At 37.2% G+C, this 22,227-nt stretch overlaps 1 protein-coding gene across 1 annotated transcript; it reads left to right on the top strand.

The window, feature by feature from the left end:
- The first annotated feature begins 3,677 nt into the window (after positions 1 to 3,677).
- LOC111148396 (StAR related lipid transfer domain containing 4) lies at positions 3,678 to 19,758 on the top strand. The gene is made up of 6 exons (XM_022504913.1): positions 3,678 to 3,768; positions 11,552 to 11,666; positions 12,554 to 12,603; positions 16,301 to 16,427; positions 17,511 to 17,625; positions 18,723 to 19,758. The coding sequence occupies exons 2-6, from the start codon at positions 11,562 to 11,564 to the stop codon at positions 18,950 to 18,952; spliced, it is 627 nt and encodes a 208-aa protein (XP_022360621.1). The 5' UTR covers positions 3,678 to 3,768; positions 11,552 to 11,561; the 3' UTR covers positions 18,953 to 19,758.
- Positions 19,759 to 22,227: the final 2,469 nt, after the last annotated feature.

The following is a 22,227-nucleotide window of genomic DNA, read 5'->3' as shown; positions in this document are numbered from 1 at the left end:
GAAAGTCAGGGATTGATGACAAGAAACAGAAAGCCAGGGGTGCCTAGGTGGCTCAGTGGGTTAAGCATCTTCCTTTGGCTCAGGTCACGATCCCAGAGTCCTGGGATGGAGGCCCAACATTGGATTCCCTGCTCAGTAGGTAGTCTGCTTCTCCCTCTCCCTCTGCCACTCCCCCGCTGCTTGTGCTCTATCTCTCAAATAAATAAATAAATAAATAATCCCTAAAAAAAAAGCAAGGAAAAAAAAGGAACAGAAACCCATTCAAAAAACTTGAAGAAGGCTTATAGAAAGGATATAGGAGAATTTCATGGAACCTGATTGTTGAAAATACAGCTTGGCCTTAAGGAAATTGGATTAAACACAGTCTTGGATGTTTGAGATCCTTGAAATAACAGAGGAGATAGATAATTCTCATGTATTTATTTTCCCAATCTATGTGTCAATGTTTGACACCTGTAAGTTTCTCCAGCCAGGTACAGGAGCTGCCCTTTGTCTTCCTATAGCTATAAATGGAACATTTCAGGTCCCTCCTTCTTGCACAGCTGCCACTAGGGTGTCTACTCCCAACACTCTTCCTCCTCCTCCCTGTTTTCACCAGGTTCCTGGCCTTTGCTGGATAGAACAAAGGAAGAAAGTGTTGCAGGGGAAAAGGGGCCCTTTATTCCCTAAAGTCTCTTTCATTCTATTTTTGTTCTTTTTTAAGTTTTTATTTAAATTCCAGTTAGTTAATATATAGTGTAATATTAGTTTCAATAAGGCTCTTTCACTCTAAATGAGCGAAATCAACTCAAACGGACTTAAAAAAAAGGAAAAGAAATTTACTGGATTATGTAAATAAAAGGTTCAGGATTAAGTCCAGCTCTGGAATTGGCTGGGGGTCACATTATAAACTGCCCCAGCTTCAACAATTTTCCTATAGCAGGCACTTAATAAATATTTGTTGAATTGAATTAACACTATGGATTTTCCAGAGTCAGGTTATTTAAGTATAGGATTTGTCATATATCCTGGTTTTGATATACAGAGGTTTTATTTTTATTAATGTAAATATTTATTAATATTAATATGTTAAGTATTTTATTAATATTATGTGTAATTAATGTATTATGTGTATATGTGTAATTAATATTTTTATTAATATTACATGTAATTAATATTATGTGTAATATTTTATTTTATTTTTGATTGAAGAATTTGGAAGCCAGAATTTTTTTTTAATTTTCAAGTAGTTAGGGATATTTGTGCATGTGTGTTTTTATTTTGTTTTTGTTTTTGTTTTTACTTCTAGATATATTACCTCCTGGTAAGAAATTGTGAATATATTATTTTGGTGTTTTGCTATTTTTTTTTATTTTCTTTTTGGAAATTCTTTCTTTAGATATGTTAATATGTTCAGTCTGATTACATTCAGGGCTTGGCAGGGAAGTGTTTTGTCATTTTAGGGTGACCTTTCATCTAGCTCATCAAGTACATTATGTCTCTTTCATACTTGAACTCTGTATAGAAATATTATTTCCCCATTTTCAAACTACTTGGAGGAGGGACTTGTCTGTGACCCTATACACTACAGTCCCCTCATGAGTTCAGTAATAAATGTGCATACCTTATAGGGCTGTTATCGGGATTAAATGAGTTAATATATGTAAAATGCTTAGCACTGCGCCTGGTCCATAGTAAGCCATCAATAATAGCTCCAGATGATGTTCTTTTTTATGAACCCGCAGTTTTGCTTTCAGTAGTATTCTACTTTGATAGATAAAGAATGGTTTTAATTACCACAACTTTTTTCTAACAAAAACAGATGAAGAACAAAAGGTAAAGTAAAACTTCCCTACTGGGCATCAATGTGATGACTTTATGCAGCAACTCTTAACAACACAACAACGACAACAACAAAAGCCAAGCTGATTTTGTTTTAAATTTGTTCTACCAGGTTCTTTGAGAGAATTTGCAGAGTTGTTGAGCAATGTGTTCATGGCTGAAACCTAATAGATTCTAATTTTCTATTTTTTGAGGACTTGTTCCTCTCCACCAATACACTGTAAACCTTCCGGGCAGATATTGGTCTTTTCCTTCCTGGTCTTCACTGCTGCACACAGGTGCCCAGTAGAGAGCTGTGAAGCACATCACAAGTTTTGTGAGGCTTAAGAGCTCTAGTATTAGAGTCCCGTCAGACCTGTTCAGCTACTGCGAAATTAAGGAATCTGACTTAAGAGCTATGCCCAGGCCTCTAGTCACTTGTTTCTCTCTTATTATTGACCATTATCGTGGTCCTTCTTTGCATACATATTCGACAATAATTTCAGACGGTGTGGAAAAGTGCTTTGTATAAGGTCTTACATACTTTATACCTCACCGAATCCACTTAAGAGCCTCCCCACCATCACCAAGGTAGGTGAGTTTTTCAGATGATTACATGTGAAATAATGGAGTAGTAATCACCAGCCAAATTATTATTCCTTTTATGGATAAGGTAAGCTTTTTAATTTTTTTTTTTTTTTTTAAGATTTTACTTATTTGAGAGAGAGAGCAGAGCGACAGAGCGAGCACGCGGGGTGGGGGTGCCGAGAGAGAGGGAGAAGCAGGCTCCCCACTTGAGCTGGGAACCAGGCGGGGCTCATCCCAGGGTCCTGGGATCATCACCTGAGCTAAAGGCAGATGCTTAACGGACCGAGCCACCCAGGCGCCCTGGATGAGGTAAGCTTTAACAATGAGGTAAGATTTTTGAAATCTGCCAATAATAACTAGCAAGTGGTGTTTGGTGATTCTTTCAATGACATCAACTTAAAAACTTATGAATTATTATTTGTTCTCGCTGCCAAGTCTACCAAAAATGACTAACGGTGCAGCGCTGCATGCCCTAATACTCTTGGACCTCAAACCAAATATCCCAGTAACTATAATTTGTAAACACCGATATTTAGTATTCAGATTTGCCAAACACCTTGTCAGATGAAAACCAGAATACTTCGCGAGGCTGCGAAAGCCACCTGCCACACTCCTCTTCTCCATTTTCAAAGGGGTCTTCTTATCTCCCTTATCTGAGGGCAAACGTTTGGCGGAAGCTCAATTAGCTCTAAGTCATGGGAAGCGGAAGCCCGAAGGATCCGTCATCCAGGGTCCAGGCGCCTTTTCTTCTTTCTCCCTCTCTCTCTCTTTTTTTTTTTTTTTTTAACCTGACTTTTGGTCCTGCGAGGGGGAATGCGGCCGCGTGATAGTACATCTCCACAGCCCTCTGAATTTAGGACAGCCTTATCCCGCACTATAGTCATTCACTCCCTCCCGTGTTCGTGTTTCTCCCAGCTGGTTCTACTGCCTCGCAAATTTTTTTCGCCATTAATTGGTTGCGGGAAACCCGGCCCGAGCCTCACGCACCCGCCACCCCACACAGGCAGGGAACCTTGGCCCGGCTCGCGCCACCCCAAACTCACGAGAAATCATTCCATTCCCAGCGACCAATCAGCGCTCCGCACGCTGCCGCGCCAGCCAATCCAACCAAACACACGTTGCCCCGGCCAACTTGGGCCACAAGCTCTTCGGGTGCACCGGGCGTCTAGCAGAGGACTTGGCTGGGTGATTGGCCTTCTTTCCCTGAAGTGCTTGTGTCTTCCCATTGGCTGCGAGCGGGGCGGCCCGTCGCCCATTGGCTCCTGACGGCCCCGATGGGTGGGGAAACTTGGGGAGTTCTGGATCCTCAGTGCCGCGGAAAGCTGGGAGTCTGGCACTAGCCGGAGCGCCTACTCGCTTACCACGCCTCGTTCATCTCAGGTAGCCGTGAGTGCAGGCGCCGAGCCGCGGCGGAAGTGAGGCGGCCTGGAGGGAGGGCGTCAGAGGCGTCGGGGGCGTCGGGGACGCCCTTGCGGGGTGTGTTTTCCCCCGAGCGGCTCGGGCGAGCGGGGCGGGGGAGGCAGGTGGGGAGGTCCGGGGGGGCGGGGGTGGCGGACGCGGCGTCCGGGCGGGTGCAGACTTCGCCCGCCATCCGCGGAAGGATTCCGGGGCTTGCACCTCGCCTCTCTGCACGGCTCACCAGTTTAAGGACTTGGATGTCTACTAGGCGTCAGTTTCTGCATCCGTTAAGTGGGGGAAAGAGTAGTAGTAACCTTGCTTAGGCCAAGGTGAAGATTCACTAAGGTGGCGTTCCTTGAGGGGCGCAGTGCTTCCTGGTTCGTAGTAAATGCACCGACGACGTAGGGTCCCTCCCATCTTCCCACAGCAAGCGTTGGCTGAGGTGATATTGATAAGAGGCAGCGTTTTCTAGGTTTACTATCTTCTAGCTTCTGTCCTAAATGTATTAACTCATGTAACTCCTCAATAAATCAGTGTTACCGTTATCCCTAATATGCAGTTAAGAAAGATTACCTGAGCTATTTTGGGATCCGGAGCCAGGACAAAATGACAGATTTAGTGTGATGTCAGATTTTTTATGTAAAGTCTCTTACAGCTTGTGAGCAACTTCCAGTGTTTTACAGAAGAGACTTCTAGACTCCCGAGGGCAGAAATCCTGAGTTGGAATCTGTTTGATTCCATCACTTATTAGCTGTGTGATCTCCAAGTGACTTAATTTCTTTGTTGTTACTTTCTCTGCAAAGTAAGGATAATAGGATCAGCTTTGAAGGTTGTAAATTGTATTAAATGAAATAATACAATTTAACGTGGCCAGAAAGACTAATCACGTAGTAGATGATCAATAAATGTTAGCTATTATATTAAAAAAAAGGATTAGAGCATTAGGAGCTCAAACATGAACTCAGACTTAAAGGTGAAATATCATTAGAATTTAATATTGCCTTAATTATTGTAAAAATTCTCAACATTGTTGTAAAGCTTATACTAGAATAAGCTAAAGTGAGCACTGAAATGGAGGGAAGGGCATTGGTCATTTTTGCAGAACTGGGCTCCACTGTTGGATTCCTGCTCCAGACAGTATCAAAAATGAGAGATTACTGTATTTGACTGAGTTGGAATAGCTAAATTACAAATTCAAGATTGGAAATCAAGCATATGCTGAAATTTTTATGTGAGGTAGAAAATATAATTTAATTTACAAAGTCTTGGTTTCTACAACATCTTGGGGAAAAATCTATAGCATGTTTAATTGAAGCTATTTACATAAATAAAACACTTATCAGTTGGGAAATGGAAGTTTAAACAATTCTGATAATAGCTTAAAACGTGAATTCTGACTTCATCATACTACATAGATACAGATTTTTATGACATTCACTTTTTATTAGAGGTTAAAATGTGTATTATGTTTCATATTTAAAATAGAACCAATGGCCATCTCCCTGTGATTTTAAATTTGATGAAAACTTGAGTTGTATTGGCCAAAGATTATGGTGCTGATAGATGGCCACAAGACAATTTCTGACTTTGGCAGGCTGCTGCCTCTACAATGGCAGCCACTATCCACACTAGTGATCATTCTGAAGACATGGGCATAGAAAACATGAACAAAATGGTTAAAGTAAGGGAAAAAAATTTAAAAAGAAAATAAAGTAAGGGAAAAAAATGAAGGTGGACATTACTGAGGACTGAGTAATAGGACTGTCAAAAGTATATGGCCTTTTTGAAGGAGCTGCTAGATTCTGATATGATTAAATAGTAATCATTCTCTGAAATGTAAGTGATTGAGTTGGAGAGTTTCCTGATGTAGGTCAAGAAAGGGAATGAAAGAATTAGTAAGAGGGAGTCCAGAATAGTTTTTAAAACATTTTCTAGGGAGCCTCAGTGACTCAGTTGGTTAAGTGTTTGCCTTCTGCTCAGGTCATGATCCCAGGGCCTGGGGATGGAGTCCTGCATCGGGTTCCCTGCTCAGTGGGGAGACTGCTTCTCTCTTTACCCCTTTCCTATGCTTGTGATCTCACTCTCTCACAAATAAATATATAAAATCTTTAAAAAAAAAACAAAAACAAAAAACATTTTCCTTACATTCTCCATAGGTGGAGACTGCAGTAGAGCATTTTGTATGCTTTCCTTTCAACTAATGGGAGTACGCTGTTTTATTAGGAGAGCATCAAGACCTTGATAATAACCCCAATACTGCTTGCTCCCCAGTTTTGAAATATATTTTCAAAGATATGTCATGCTTGCCCACATACAGATAGTTTAGACAGTAACCATTATTCTCTTTTGGACTTAATCTTGATGAAAAAAATCCATGCAAGAATGAACTGCCTGGTTAAATACTTCATTGGGCTCAAGAGCTCTCTGAGTTTACACTTGTTACTTCTCCTTCTTTCCTACCTCCTACTCCACTACTCTTAAAAGAGGCTTATTAATAAATTTTAATGTTTTAGCTTTGTTGTTATAATTCAGAGTTTATTTAAAGGGTGGAATAAGTCAACTTTGAGAGCAAAAGCTGGATTACATCCATTTCTGTAGTTCTAGGACCTGGTAGATACTAGATGCTTGATAAATAAAATAGTAGACTTCCTTGAGAAATTGCTGTATTTTATTATGGCAGTGGAATTTTTAGTCATGCAAAAGCTTAAGGATGATTGGTGTAAACAGGCTCTTCTTCGGTACCTTGAGGTCTTCCATAAGTGAGCCTAGTGGCTCACTGTCTACCTATTTTTCCTACTTTTATTTACTGGGTTCCTACTGCATGCTAGACAGAGGAGTACAACATTGACTAAGTCACATTTCTGCCACAAAACGTTTATAGTTAAATTGGAAAAGATGACAAGTGAATAAGTACAGAGTTGTTTTGAGAAACATTGGTGGGGTCGGGGGAAGCTAACCTAGTCTTTAGGGGAGACCAAGAAAGAAGAGTAGAAATTAGGCAGTGACGCTTAGCCAGATCATTAAAGGGCCCATAAGCCATTTCAAGGAGTTTGGACTTCATAGTGATCAGTAAGAGGGAATGATTACTAAGGTAAGCATCTTAAAGATCCAGATTCTCATCTTTATAGGTAGTTTTTATTGCTTACATTTGTGTAATGGATTTATACAAAGATAACATCATCTGTGATAATAGCATTTTTACATTTCATCTTTGATGAAATATCTTACCTGCCAACCACAGGAACCTGGCAGGCAACCTTTGGACTTAAAGAATACTGTTTAATCATAACGATCCCAGCAATAGATAAATTAGTTTTTCAAGTCTTCTCTAAGAATTTGTGCTAGTTTATAACATATCCTTGATTAAGGTCATTGTACCAGCTATCAAATTGGCAGTCTCTTGAGGAGAAATGGGATACTTTCCTGACTGGCACACTGCTTGGATGATCTTACCCACTTTTAATCGATGGGTGGGTTCTATATTTATTATATATTTTGCATCACTTACATAGATCCTAAATTCTATTTTATTGAATTTTCTATATATACTTTCCCACGTTTCCCATATTTTGGGATATACCACCCCAAAATTTTGGAATAAGGATTATTTTGAACTGAAGGCAGTTCAGCAGCAACTGCAGAAAGAGCTGTTTTCCCTCCCTCTACTACTTAAAAGTAGAGCATAAATTTCACTTTGTGAAGGTCTTCCCTCTCCTCTCCTATACTAGGAGGAGAACAACTCATCACTGGAGGTAGAGTGGCACCAAGATTGTCTGAACAAACAAACTTTACTACAATAACCTTTCTTTTCTATTAACTTTCTCATAATTCACCACCCTTAGAAGCCCAAATCCCTTTTCTTTGTCTTGTCACTTTTCCACAAGTTATTGCCTTTTGTTAGAATGGGGTATAAGCTCCAAGTCTAAGTGCTCTTTTTGGGTCTCCATTTCCTTCTTTTTTGTGAAGGCCTCTATGTATATAAAAAATAAAATATTAACAGCAAATAAAATTTGTGTGTCTTTTGTACTGTTAATATACCTTCTTTCAGTTTAATTTGCAGGTCCCAAAGACAGAACCTAAGAGAATAGAGAAAAAGGTTTTTTCTTCCCCTACAGTTCTGTATCATCTTGTTTATCATTTTTAATAGCTTGTATGCTTTGTTCTATGCTATTTAAATACTGACTACAATAGTGATTTATTTCTATCATCTTTAGTTTTTAGATAGTGTTTCTCAACCCTGGCTGAATAACAGAATGATCAGCAAGGCTTTTTACAGAACCTAGATTTTGGGGGCCTACTCCAGAATAGGCCCACTGAATCACACTATGTGGCAGTGGAACCTGATATCTAACATCTAAAAACAGTGTCACAAAAAGCCCAGAGGCAGATAGAAGTTAAAATGGTAAAGGCAAATCTTATTCAAGAACTATTGCAGGGACGCCTGGGTGGCTCAGTGGGTTAAGCCGCTGCCTTCGGCTCGGGTCATGATCCCAGCGTCCTGGGATCGAGTCCCACATCGGGCTCCTTGCTCAGTGGGGAGCCTGCTTCTCCCTCTGCCTCTGCCTGCCACTCTATCTGCTTGTGCTCACTCTCGCTCTCTCTCTCTCTGATAAGTAAATAAAATCTTTAAAAAAAAAAAAAAAAAAAAAAAAGAACTATTGCAATAGGGGAAAAGATAACTCAGTATAGAATTGTACCCTGTTCTGGAAATGCCTGGGTGGCTCAGATGGTTAAGCCTCCAACTCTTAGTTTTGGCTCAGGTCATGATGTTGTAGTCATGGGGATTGAGCCCTTTGTCCGGCTCCATGCTCAGCATGGAGTCTGCTTTGGATATTCTCTCCCCCTCTGTTCCCCACCCTGCTCTCTCTCAAATAAATAAACAAAATCCTAAAAAAAAAAAAAAAAAAAGAAAGAAAGTTACATTCCATTCTGAATACAACAAAGACAGTGAGGATTTGTAGCCAAGGAGCAGGATAGGTGTCAATGGATGGGAAATTGCTAAGAGGAAACATTAGGGGTAAGGGTTCTCGCTAAATTGACTTAAGGGTTCTTGCTGAATGCAGAGCAGCATGATAAGATCAAGGGTAGGATGAGGAATTTTTGAGGGTGTTTCAGTAAGCTAGCTCAGCAGGTTTCTTGCTAAAACTGAACTTAGGAAGCTAAGGACAATCCCAAGAACAAGGCCTGGTCAAAAAGAGGAATCAGAGGAGTCCTCTGAGGAAGGGAAGGGAACCTTTGTCAACAGCTACAACTACTACAAAATATGACAAAGGGGATTCTGAGGTATGCATCTGTAGGTGAGAATTACAGCTTTTTCACATAGAAGTTTGAGGCTTGACATTTCATTTAGATCTTTTCTTGATTTCCTATTTAGTAGTAACTTGATGGTTCTGTAAATCATGCAGCTTTTCCCCAGAAGCTTTTTCTATATTCTTTTACTGGAGTGCACCAAGGAACCTAAAGTACACAAAATCAAGACCAAATAATTCTTGCTTTGAAGTGAACACACTTCACCAAATATTAAGGGCCTTTTGTGTTCCAGACAACGTTTTAGTAGGTAGGGATATTGTGCTAAACAAGACAGTTAAAGGCTCATGCTCTATTAGTTAGGGATGTGATGGTAAAAGGGTAGAATACAGTATACCAATAAAAAAACAAGTTAATTTTAGATTGTGATAAGCACTATGAAGAAAATAAAAGAAGGATGTAATGGAGACTTGGAGATGGCTGTATTAAGATAGGTTTAAAGTGAAATTGTCATTTCAAGTTATTAGTCATGCTCAGATTTGGGATCGAATAATCCAGGCAGAGGAAATAGCAAAAACAAAGCCCAGAGTCAGTGACAAGCTTGGCCTATTTGAGGGGCAGAAAGAAAATAAGTAGGACAATATTCTAGGCAATGAGACCTGGTGGTATGAATAGGAATCTCTTAATTTCTTTTAAGGGTGATTCCTAGGCTTTGTCTTTGAGCCACTGGCTCAATTCCATTTTAAAAGGAAATGGTTGAGGGGTGCCTGGGTGGCTCAGTGGGCTAAGCCTCTGCCTTCAGCTCGGGTCGTGATCTCAAGGTCCTGGGATTGAGCCCCGCATTGGGCTCTCTGCTCGGTGGGGAGCCTGCTTCCCCCTCTTTCTTCTGCTTTCCTCTCTGCCTACTTGTGATCTCTCTTTCTCTGTCAAATAAATAAATAAAATCTTTAAAAAAAAAAAAGAAAGAAAGAAATGGTTGTGGCCTAGGTGGCTCAATCAGTTAAGTATCTGACCCTTGATCTCAGCTCAGATCCTGATTTTAGAGTCCTGAGTTCAAGCCCCATGTTGGGCTCTATGCTGGATGTGGAGCCCATATTAAAAAATAAATAAATAAAAATAAAGTAAAATACAAGTAAATTGTTAAGATGGGGAAGACAGTAAAATTAAGGGAAGCTTAGGGTGATAGCCATTAGAATGAAGATCTAACTAGGCTTCTGGATCTGAGACTTTGGAGTCCTATTTCTCTCCCTATTTCCCCTTCACTCCAGTCTTTCCACATTTCAGACTCAAGATAACCAGAGTTTTTGCATGCTTGCATGTTGATCAAAGGCTCCCAGAGCAATTAGTCTAAAAGAAACCTATAAAACCTGCATGGACATTTCTAACTCATCCTAAGAAGTCATGCAGTCACAGACTACCTCTTGATGGGAAGTGTACTAAAGAATTTGCAGCAGTGTTTTAAAACTGTCACATTACAGAAGGCTTCATTATATTGTTTATTATCTTTAAGGTTAACAATCATCTCAGGTGCCTCGGTGGTTCAGTGGGTTAAAGCCTCTGCCTTCAGCTCAGGTCATGATCCTGGGGTCCTGGGATCAAGCCCCACGTCGGGCTCTCTGCTCAGCGGGGAGCCTGCTTCCCTTCCTCTCTCTCTGCCTGCCTCTCTGCCTGCTTATGATCTCTGTCTGTCAAATAAATAAATAAAGTCTTTAAAAAAAGGTTAACAATCATTTCTTTTTAGAAACAATGTTGAAAAGTAGCTTATCTTTGGAATTAGTAACGATATAGTACTTTTCTTTTTTTATATGGTTAAAATTATTGCCTTAAAATTATGAACCATTTGTTTATACGGTACTGATGGTTCTAAAAGTCTTCATATGACTTCCTTATACAGATACCTTACTAAATCTTACAGCACTTCATCAAATGAAATAAAATATTGAAAATGGTGCAGTTCTTCAAACTTTTGAAGTTGTTCAGAGTTCTGTAACCCTAATCTGAAAGAATGTGTGAACAGGTTTCTAGTTGTGCTTGTCATTAGTTTTCTAGAATGAGTTCTAAATTTGTTGGTTGTTAAATTAAAAAATTTAATGGCTGAAACGCCAAAGAATTTGTAAAAGAATTTATTCCTTGTGTATTTATTTTTGTAGTTTGGAAACAGCAGTATTTTTTCTTTAAGTCATCTAGAATTCTAAAATGTATTTCTTTTTATTATATTCCTTTAGAAAGGGAATGAGGATTGTAGTTTATTTTTATATGAGTGATTTTAATAACTTAAAATGTGTGATGCTCATCCTTGGCTTGGTGTTACTCATCTTGGGAACTTTTAGGGGAAAAAAAAACCTATGCCCAGGCCCTACTCTCAGAGATTCTGATTAGTTGATTGGGAGTGGGATCCAGGTATAAGTATCTTTTATGGCTCCCCAGTTGATTCTCTTATGAAACCAGATTTGAGACTCAGTGGTCTACTGCTTCAAATTGTGGTATTTGCTGATGCTAATCTTTGTCTTTGTAACAGAAGAAAAAAAATGGAAGGCCTGCCTAATGCTGCTGCTTTTGCAACTAGACTTAAGAACATTCTCATACAGTATCATAGCATTGAAGATGATAAGTGGCGAGTTGCCAAGAAAACGGTAAATTATTTAAATTACCTCTTATGGCATTTATGTTCTATCCAATGAGTTGGTTGATGACTTTCAAAATGCTAAAGGAAAATGGGGACCATACTTTGGGTGGATGGCAGGATAAATAAGCTAATAAAGCTGGTGGTTTGACATCTCACCAAGGCAAAACAGTAATCCTCTACTGCTTTCATTACTTCTTTAGATATTGGACATGAGAATAGACTGGCAACAGGAGCCTAAAGAATAGCTTCTAAAGTCAACATATAAAATGTAACATGTATTGATAGTTTGAAATATGTCAACAAGCTTGTGAGGGTGGCCAATTAATATTCTTTTCTATTGGTATAACTGGTCCAAACTATCACGTGGCTGAGTGTTGACAGAGCCAACCCTGGAACCCAGGACTCTTCAGTGTAGTTAGTACTCTAGCTAGTCTGATATTCAGAATTTCTTGGGAAATGATCAGAAAAAAGATGCAGGGACGAATTCAAGGTAGCACTGTCATTATAGATGTGAATTGTTTGATTTTAAAGAAGATACAAGCAAGTTCAGAATGAAATATTTACCATTCCTCTTGTCTTGGGCCAAATGTGTCCGTAACGGTAAATAGATAAGACTAGAGTGAACAAATAATAATGGCTGGTGAGGATCTTAACAGGTTTGCATCTCATTAAGCGACTGAAAAATCTGTTTTGGACGTCTGTACTTCAAGCACAATGTGAAGGACTTTAGGATACAGAAGAAATTCAAATATGGATCAATTGATGGTATAAGTGACTTTTATGTATCTCTAAATGCAAAGACTGATGCTGTAGAATTTGAAATTGTCAGTTTTATATCCAGAGTTCCACCTAAGTAATGATTTATGCCCTTATACTGTTTTTTTATTTTTCTAGAAAGATGTAACAATTTGGAGAAAACCTTCAGAAGAATTTAATGGATACCTGTAAGTAAATTCTTGTAGGTTTAGGTAGCTCTTAAGACATTGCCAGACTTCGTATATATATAAATGATCACTAAATCATCATTGCCACTAAAATTTGGCTTTTAAGATTTTAAACTTTCTGAGAAGCATATTCACCTTACAAATTCAAAGCCTTTAAAGTGTCCATATTCCTTGTGGACTGAGTTGGTAGTAAGGGAAATCATAAATAATGATATCAAATGGCCAATAAAAATCTTAATTTCTTAGCACAGTGTATAACCCTTTCTAGTATTCTTCTATATTTACTCAGTGCTATAGCATACTTGAAGAATTTATCTTAGGGCCACCTGGGTGGCTCAGTTGGTTGAGTGGCTGTCTTTGGCAAAGGTCGTGATCCCGGGATCCCGGAATCAAGTCCTGCATTGGGCTCCCTGCTCATCAAGGAGTCTGTTTCTCCCTTCTCTCTGCTGCTGCTGCTTCTTGTGCTCACTAAATAAATAAAATCTTAAAAAAAAAAGAAGAATCTTTCTTAAAGAAATCATAAGGAAGTTAATAAATACATATCTCTTTCATCACAGCATTACTTATAATATTAAAAATTACAAACAACTTGAATAATCAATAGTCATAAAATGGTTAAATTTTGAAACATGATATTTTACAGTCTTTAAAAACTGTGTTTTCAAATATTAGTTTAAAACACAAGAAAATCCTCAAGATGTAAAGTGAATAAAGCAGGATATGAAACTGCATGTAGCAGAATTGTGAGTTGACTTTAATTTTTATATATTAGAATGTTTTTACTTAACAACAAATACACACCTCTAGATGCCTGTTTTATAGGTGATTTCTATTTCCATTTTTTGATATTTGCATATAGGTGAACACGAATTTATGCTTTTTACCAGAAAATTAATATTGTTTTTTAAAGCCAGGAGTATAATTGTATAATTTTTAAAGGCTATACAAAGCCTTGTATAATTGGAGTGGAATGTTCATATCCTTGGGACTCTCAGTCCTTTTAAAAATGAAACTGTGGGTTCCACTTACTGTATGTTCTAAGTATAATACCAAAGATAGCATTTCCAGAAAGATGACTTATACAATATTTATGATGAGGGTGAGGAAACTGGAGTTGTGGATTAAGCGTTGTAAGCAAGTGTGAAGTTAATCCTTTAGATCACTGATTGGCAGTAGGGGTTGAGAAGCACAAAATGTGCCAAGGAAGCATAATGCTTGGTAATTTGAGAGGACTTCATTGAAGACTTAGTTAGTGTATGAACCGAGCTTTAAAGGAAGAATGGGTTATTTCTTAGGGAACGAAGAACTGATTCATATTCCAGGCAGAGGGGATTGCATCTATTACATAAACACAGATGGGAAACACTCTAAGGAGTTTGTTTAGGGAAGTAGAAGTGATGTTTGTATAGCTGGAGCATAAAGTATGAGGATAGAGAGAGCATATGTCTACAGGATTTTTGAATTCTGAAGTAAGGAATTCAATATTGTGCTTACCTTTGCTCAACCCTTACTTCCACCTCCCAGGTCCTCAAAGATTTTGAACTTAATCTGATAGCACTGTGAAAAATGGAAATGACCGCATGGAGAGTTTAGAGAAGAGGTCTTACCCTTAGAGTCCATGGCTATCTTCTTGAAGTTTCCTCAAGATCATAAACATAATTTTGTGTCAATGTTATATTCCTGGGAAGAGATCTTTGTGGTTTTTTTTTTTGTTTGTTTGTCTGTTTGTTTTTTCAGAAACTTAAGGAGATGTGGTCCAAAGAGCTAGAAATGGTTGCAGTATTGAGCTGGACACACAGTGCTCAAACTAAGGACATAGTATGGGAGTCGAAAAGGGCAAGTGGATGTGAAAGGGATCTAGTGGTGGTGGTGGTGATAATAACTAACATTCATTGAGAGCCAGATATTGTTCCAAGCGCTTTACATTTACGAAGTCATCTTGATAAAACATGGTGACTTTTGTTTTGACTGTTGAAATGGGATCAAGAGAAAAAGAAGTGTTAAAAGTTGAATCCCAGATGTCTAATTTGGGATTCATTTGTGTTGCCCTATTCCCACCTTCCACCCCAAGTCAGAGAACACAGGAGGGAAGATCAGATTTAGGATGTGGGAGATCATATAAGTTTGAGGTGGAAATACTTACAAAATGATAAAACAGTTTCAGATGCTTTAAAAAAACTTTTAAAAAGACCTGCCCAAAATGTTACTGATATAGTTAAAGCTAATCTAGCTCTCATTTCTTCTTTTTTCTTTCCTCCCCAGAGGTAACTACTATCTCAAAGTGTGTATTCCTGTTTTATGCTTTTACCACATATATGTGTGTGTGTGTAATTAGTTATTTGCTTTTGATTAGTAATTTGTAATTAGTAATTTGCTTTTGATTTTTTTCCATTTAATACAGTGTTTTTTTCAGGATTTAGCCAGGTTGTTACATGTAGATCTATTCTTTCACATTCATATGAAAATACTACGATGTATTTACCTGTGTTTGTAAATTTTTAGGTTGTTGACAATTCTTCCTTATAAAATAACAGTGCTATAGTAAACTTCTTTAGTATATGTCTCCTTCAACACATGTGTGATTTTCTTTGGGTATGCTTCATTCAACTACACTAGGGACATTGCAAATTAATTGCTCTCTAAAGTGGTGGTAGCAGTTTGAGAGCTCTCTTTCCCTTCCATTCAATACTTCTTATGTTTTTACTCTGCCAATTTCAGGGGTATGAGATGGTATCCTGTTAGTATTTACTTGAGTACAAGTGAATATGAGCATCTTTCCTTAATTTATTGACTTTTCCGATCAATCTTAACATATCTTTTGTACTTATTTTCTTTGGATTATCTTTTTCTCATTGGTTTATAGGAATTAATTATGTATACTCTAGAATAATTATGTCTGTTTATATGTGTTACACATTCATTCTTCCAGTCTATGGCTGGTTTTTGAAGAAATTACTTATATTGTCATTTGTGGTATGCAAGTTTTTAATTTTAACTGTCTTGTATTATTTGTATTTTTGTTTTATGTATTCAAGAAATCCCCCTGTATCCTGAGGTCACAAAGATGTATTTTTCTCAAAGCTTTAAATTTTACGTAGTAGTCTTTAGTCTGTCTGGAAGTAATTGTTTTGAATGGTGTCAAACAGTGATTCAGTTTTTAATTTCTCTATTAGTGTAAGTATTGAATCAAACTGCCATTTATGGAATAGAATACATCCTTTCCCCACTGATACATAATGCCACCTCTGAAATATGTCAAGTTCTGATATTATTCATGAGTCATTCCTCTGTGTGCTATTCCTGGATGACCTATTTTTCTGTTCCTGTAAAAAAGTTTTTGAAAGTCAGAGTAAAAATATGTGTACACTAGTAACATCTTAGAGCCTAACTGAGAAAGGAATTGCATACAGAATAAATGAAGTGTGAGTGTTGTATGGACGGTTTTCAGTTGCACTGTAACATGAAGGTACTTTCCTATGTTCATTTAATTTAGACTTCAGATCACTTGTTAGATTTGAGGGCAAAGAGTACATTCTAATAAAATAATTGATAGAACTTATCAGAAAAACTTTTGGGATTTACTCCCTTTACAAAAATCTTAATTAACTTTTCCTTTTTTTGAAGTTAGCTCTGAATTATGAGGGCATACTGAAATTTTTCTTTCTAACAGCATTTGACCTTAATATTTTTTCTCCAGTTTCAAAGCGCAAGGTGTTATAGATGACAGCGTCAATAGTGTTATAGACCATATACGCCCAGGTCCCTGTCGCTTGGATTGGGATAGCTTAATGACTTCAATGGATATTTTGGAACACTTCGAGGAGGTATTTATTGAGAAACATTACTTCAGATTTTGTGTGTTTGCCTGTAAGAGAGAGCATGTGAGTGTGAGTATGGGCACCCACTTGTATTCATTGATTGGAGAGTAAGTAGTCATGGCAGAGATCTCACAGGGGAATCCTTTCTGCCTTCTAAAAAGCTTGAGCTTTCTCATATTAACTAATGAGTATTAGTCAGAACGGAGTTTGTTTTCCACAGTAGCGCTACCCTTGCTGCTTAAGAAAACTGCCAGCATCTTTAATTGTAAAACTGAACTTGAGGGGCGCCTGGGTGGCTTAGTGGGTTGAGCCTTTGCCTTCAGCTCAGGTCATGATCTCAGGGTTCTGGGATCGAGCCCCACATCGGGCTCTCTGCTCAGCGGGGAGCCTGCGTCCCCTTCTCTCTCTGCCTGCTGCACTGCCTACTTGTGATCTCTTTCTCTCTCTCTCTCTGTCAAATAAATAAGTAAAATCTTAAAAAAATAAAAAAAAAAACTGAACTTGAGGTTCTGAAATCTAAAATTCTAAAGACAACACCATCATATGCAGGTTTCTAGGTAATCATATGTAGGTTTTTCCACTAATGTTAAGCCAAAATCAAAGACCAAAGATAAAAATGCAACCTTAGGCATTAGAGAATGATGTAACCAAAGTGTTTTTTTTTCTATTTCTTTCTATTTTTCTATTTTTGTTAATTCATTCTTCCCATGTTTGAATTTCTTTATTGAAACATTTGGTATTTTAGTCCAAATATTTGTGGATTTTATGCTAAACACCTGTAGTCTACACCACCTACTTCCATGTTGAATATCATATAGGATACAGAGCCACTGCATTGAGTTAGAGATTTAGATACTGGGTAACTTACGTCTTTGTATTTTGGTCATATACCTTATTCATGCTCATAAAATGGCAGTGAGATTTAGAATAGAGATGAAAACCTGTCAGCATCGCTGTAAGAATTATTATTAATAATAATTTATAAATACATTTTAAATGAATCTTAGTTTTTTACTAAGGGTTAAGTTATGATATATGAGTCTATATATGTTTCCTAAGTAGTAATACCTGTTACCTGTTCTCTTTCAGAATTGCTGTGTGATGCGTTACACTACCGCTGGTCAGCTTTGGAATATAATTTCCCCAAGAGAGTTTGTTGATTTCTCCTACACTGTGGGCTATGAAGAAGGGCTTTTGTCCTGTGGTAATGATCTCAAAACATTATGATTTCTTTTCATTTGTTTTAAATATTTGAGGTTTCTTGGCTAGATGTTTCTATGTGAGATATATTTTCAGCCTTCACACTTATTTTATACTAAGCTTTGCAAATGCTACATCATAGCAATTAAAATAACAATATCAAGAAGGGTTTTGAAATCTTTCTGGTAAGTTTTTATTCTCAGTTATGTGGTATCTTCCAGGTCACCACTGAGAAATATGAATCACATGCCTGCCTCTGAGAAAGGGTTGTAGTAAATAGATTAAGTCACTCTCAGAAAACAGCTTCTTGGTCATAAACATAACACACTGGTATGTGTTAGAATATTTTTCCTTCCTTGAGCTGTGTAATATTTTTCTTCTAAAAATGAAGAATACTGGGCACCTGGGTGGCTCAGTGGGTTAAGCCTCTGCCTTCAGCTCAGGTCATGATCTCAGGGTCCTGGGACTGAGTCCTGCATCGGGCTCTCTGCTCAGCAGGAAGCCTGCTTCCTTAACCCCCAACCCCCGTCTGCCTCTCTGCCTCTGTGCCTACTTGTGATCTCTATCAAATAAATAAATAAAAAAAATCTTAAAGAAAAAAAGAATAATACTGCTATTAGAAGGCTCCTGCTTTCTAAAATATATCTATAGGGAAATCAGTCTTTTTCTGTGTATAGTATATACTTGAGTTGGCAGTTTTAGGTAAATATCTACTTGTTTACTCTTAACCAGCCAGTACCAAAGTTGGATGTAGTAGTGTCTTTAGGGAGTAGTGGTGGTACTGTCATTTTGATTTGGGGCACCTTGAGGCCTGGATGCTACAGCCAAGATTCATAGTTTCCAAGGAGTTACCAAGATGATATAATGTTACCTATTCTGATGGGATTAGAACTTTCCCCATTACCTCTAGACCTCTGCCAGAATTCTACTTGGTAATTATCTTTTTCATTCTTCCATGGTCACTTTTGGGGCTTAGTTTTCATCTACATGGATAAGAAGAAAAAATGTTTAAACAGGAAATCTGATAATATTGTTTAATGAGAGTTGTAGACTAATCTCAGTCACTGCCATTAATGGTGTTATTTTAAAATTTCCTTGTAGGGCTAAGTGTTGACTGGAATGAAAAGAGACCAGAATTTATTCGTGGCTATAACCATCCCTGTGGTTGGTTTTGTGTTCCGCTTAAAGACAGTCCATACCAGAGTCTTTTGACCGGCTACATTCAGACGGATCTGCGCGGGATGATTCCTCAGTCTGCGGTAGATACAGCCATGGCCAGCACTTTAATCAACTTCTATGGTGATTTACAAAAAGCCCTACAAAAGGCATAATACCTTTAAACTTGTAGTACGATAGTCCCCCCGAATCAACTTTTTCTCTCAGCTTCATGGCCTGTGAAAATCATCCTTTCCTTTCTTCTATGTAGCCTGTAGGAAAATTAGGCGGTGATTTGCATGGTGTTTGATACAGCAGTGTGTCTAAGCATGGAGAGTCTGACAGACGTCCATGTGGAAGTAGTATACTTCTTTGACCTGAACTCTTAAGAAACTGAATATTGCCTCAGTATGAATATTTTGGCTACTTGGAAATTAGAGAAAGCACAAGCTTCATGCTGTTAGTTAAAAATCATCTGTTTTAGAGATTTATGAACATTTTCTAAGTTTTAACTATTTTTGGAAGTTATATATTAGTGCTTTACTTTTGGTATGCTCTGTGAGTTTGCCAATATCTTGGACTACAAAAAGGTTCTTTATATTTTATAAAGGTGAGCTTCATTGTCAGGTGACTTGTACTACTTTAAGTATTAAAAAAATAAGAAGAAAAAGAATAGATACAGTAAGAATAGATACAATTCAAATATAATTGTTTTGATACCTAGACAACATTATTTTGTGGATATCTTTAAAAATGTATTTGTATCTTTCTGTGCGTTTATTTTGGAAGGTCTAAAAAGCATTTATGCATGAATAAAATGTACAAAAAACATATGTGCTGGGGACACCACAGTGATTGGATTGTGTGAACTGGCTGGTGGTATCCTATATTCACCAACAGCAAATTGTCTAGAAAGCAAATTCAATGAGAGTTTTGTTCACGTTTCAGTTTGTTGTTTTTTTTTTTTTAAGATAAGCCCTTAAGAAATAGCTTTTAATTCTGAGAAGTATCCGATATTCTGTAGGAAAATAATCACATTTTCAGTCTTATTTGATCCCATGTTCACATTTCAGTTTTAAAATATCACTCACCTCATAAAGTATTTCTAACTACATCATAGACATTCACAGTTGTGACATAACTTCAGTCTGGAACTTTAACAAATACATTCATAGATTTGTCCACATGCCTGGATGAGTCATTTTAGACCTAGCATGGACTATATTAGGTCCCTTGCTTCTGTGGCTGCCTTAAATGAACGTTCCTGAATGATTTTAACATTCCAGATGATTCTCTGGCTTTTGAATAATCACCTGATTTACTTCTTAAATGAGACCTTGAGGCAACTCAGTATATCCGTGCAAATGTTTGTATTTATATTTGTGTTTGGGCACATGTCTTGAAATCTATCTTCCTGTTCAGTGTGAATTCTTCATGTGGTGCTTACTGTAACCATTGTTTTGTTTCTTCTTCTTCTTCTTCTTTTATTAATATGGGGTTTTTTTGTATTCTAGTATTCTGTTTTGGTGAAATGCCAATGGATGTCCAATTATAGGGTGCCCAGACTGTGTGAGGCATTTGCAATAAGATTTCCTGAGCTGGGTTACCCCTAAAGCAAATAAATTATCCCCTCAGCGACTCTAACGTTCTCTCTTTTTCAACTTACACCTCAATTAGTGATCATATAATCTACTGTTGAATTGGATCCATTGCACATAAAAGGACCCTCATGGAAAAAAAATTGTTGCAATATTGAGTCATATGATAGATTGAAAATAATATTTGAATCACCAGAAATTTATATGCAGTTTCTAGATGGCACTTTAGATCTGCTGGGCTCTAGTTGGCACTTTTTTTTTTTTTTTTTTTAAACAGCTTTATTGAGGTATAATTTACAGCTGTACAACTTAACTGGCTGGAAGTATACAATCCAGTGATTTGAATACATTTATAGTTGTGCGGTCATTACCACAATCCAATTTTAGAACATTTCTATCAACCAGAAAGACCCTTTTTGCCTGTTTGCTGACTCATCTCTAACCAAAGTTTAGCACACTTGCCAATACACAGAAGATGAAAAAGATTAGAGCAGGTTTTATCTGGTTTTGTTTTTAAGCATAGAGGCATAGTTGATTCTAAGCTCAGGCCTTTTGCAGTAATGGGTTAAATATGTTTTAACTCAATGTTAACTCAAATACCATAATTATACAAAAATTTAATGATACGGGTTGGGATTAATATTAACATGTAATTGAGTCTGCTGTTTCTGTGGCAGTGCTATAGAATAGAAAAATAATGTGAGCCATATACTATGTAATTTAAAATTTTCTAGTAGTCACATTAAAAAGATAAAAAGAAACCACTGGTGTTAATTTTAATAATATAGTTTATTTAACTCAGTAGATCCCAAATATTACCATTTCACCATGTAATCAATGTAAACAATTATTAAGATAGTTCCTATTATTCTTCTGTGCCAATTCTTTGAAATCTGGTGTGTATTTTACTAATTTGGTTTAGCCACATTAAATGTACATTATCCACATCAGGTCACTGGTCTGTACTGAATAGCACAGACCTGTAGTATATGTACTAATTTATCTTTTTACAGTATGAAGTAATGAATTTCATGGAATTACACTTTTAAACACAAAATGTTTTCTGGTCTGGAGCCTTCAGTGCTTGCTAAATGGGGACTTTTGAGTGTTAGAAATAAGTCAATTAATAACTTAATAAAATAAAAATCATAGCCAAAAAAGCCCTTTTCTTTTAAAGATAATTAACCCTTTTCATAAGGCAATGAATGAAACAAAAAAATACAGTCTGCCTTGTTGGGTGGTTGATTATTTTCTCTAGCTTATAGCTAGTTTGCATTAGAAACCTATTTATGTGGGAAATATTGGCATAGTACTGTTTTCAGTACACATTACCTATTTTTTTAAGGACATTAGTTTCATACAAAAAAATCGTGATTTATCATGTGATATTTTGCGTGAAGTTTTAGTTTGTATTGATAACTCTTGATTATCCCTTGAAGTTTAGTGCAATATTTAGCAAAAATAATTGTGGGAACTTAGTGTCTGCAGTGATGTATAATATGAACTGCTAGAGTATTTTCTTTTTACTGTTCATTGAGGTTGGATGTATTTGAAATTGTAGATTTCTACATGTAAAATTATCTCCCAGTGAAAATACTTTTCTTTCTTTTTCTCTCTCCTCCACCTTTCTTTACTAACTGAAGGGCATATTATCAGCACTCACGTTGAATTAATTTCACATTTCAAACTAAAAATTCTGTAATTGAGGTTGCCTCTGGGGAAGATAGGAAAACATTGCACAATTTAAGCCCTTAATTGTTTGTCAAACTTTTGGATATGAGTCATTTCTTTTGATATAGATAAGAGCTTTACCTTTTGACTCAAGAGCACACTGGCCCCCTTAGAATCAGTGG

Source organism: Enhydra lutris, unplaced genomic scaffold, assembly GCF_002288905.1.
Source record: "Enhydra lutris kenyoni isolate GAN:26980312 unplaced genomic scaffold, ASM228890v2 scaffoldscaffold19, whole genome shotgun sequence".
NCBI lineage: Eukaryota > Metazoa > Chordata > Mammalia > Carnivora > Mustelidae > Enhydra > Enhydra lutris.
Note: the sequence above shows the minus strand (reverse complement) of the source record. Positions and strands in the feature narration are given on the sequence as shown.

Excerpts from the sequence above, each read along its gene's own strand:
- LOC111148396 (XM_022504913.1), top strand. The coding sequence starts at position 11,562 with ATGGAAGGCCTGCCTAATGCTGCTGCTTTTGCAACTAGACTTAAGAAC. Across the intron at positions 11,667-12,553 it reads GGCGAGTTGCCAAGAAAACG|AAAGATGTAACAATTTGGAG; the intron begins GTAAATTATTTA and ends TTATTTTTCTAG. Across the intron at positions 16,428-17,510 it reads TTTTGGAACACTTCGAGGAG|AATTGCTGTGTGATGCGTTA; the intron begins GTATTTATTGAG and ends GTTCTCTTTCAG.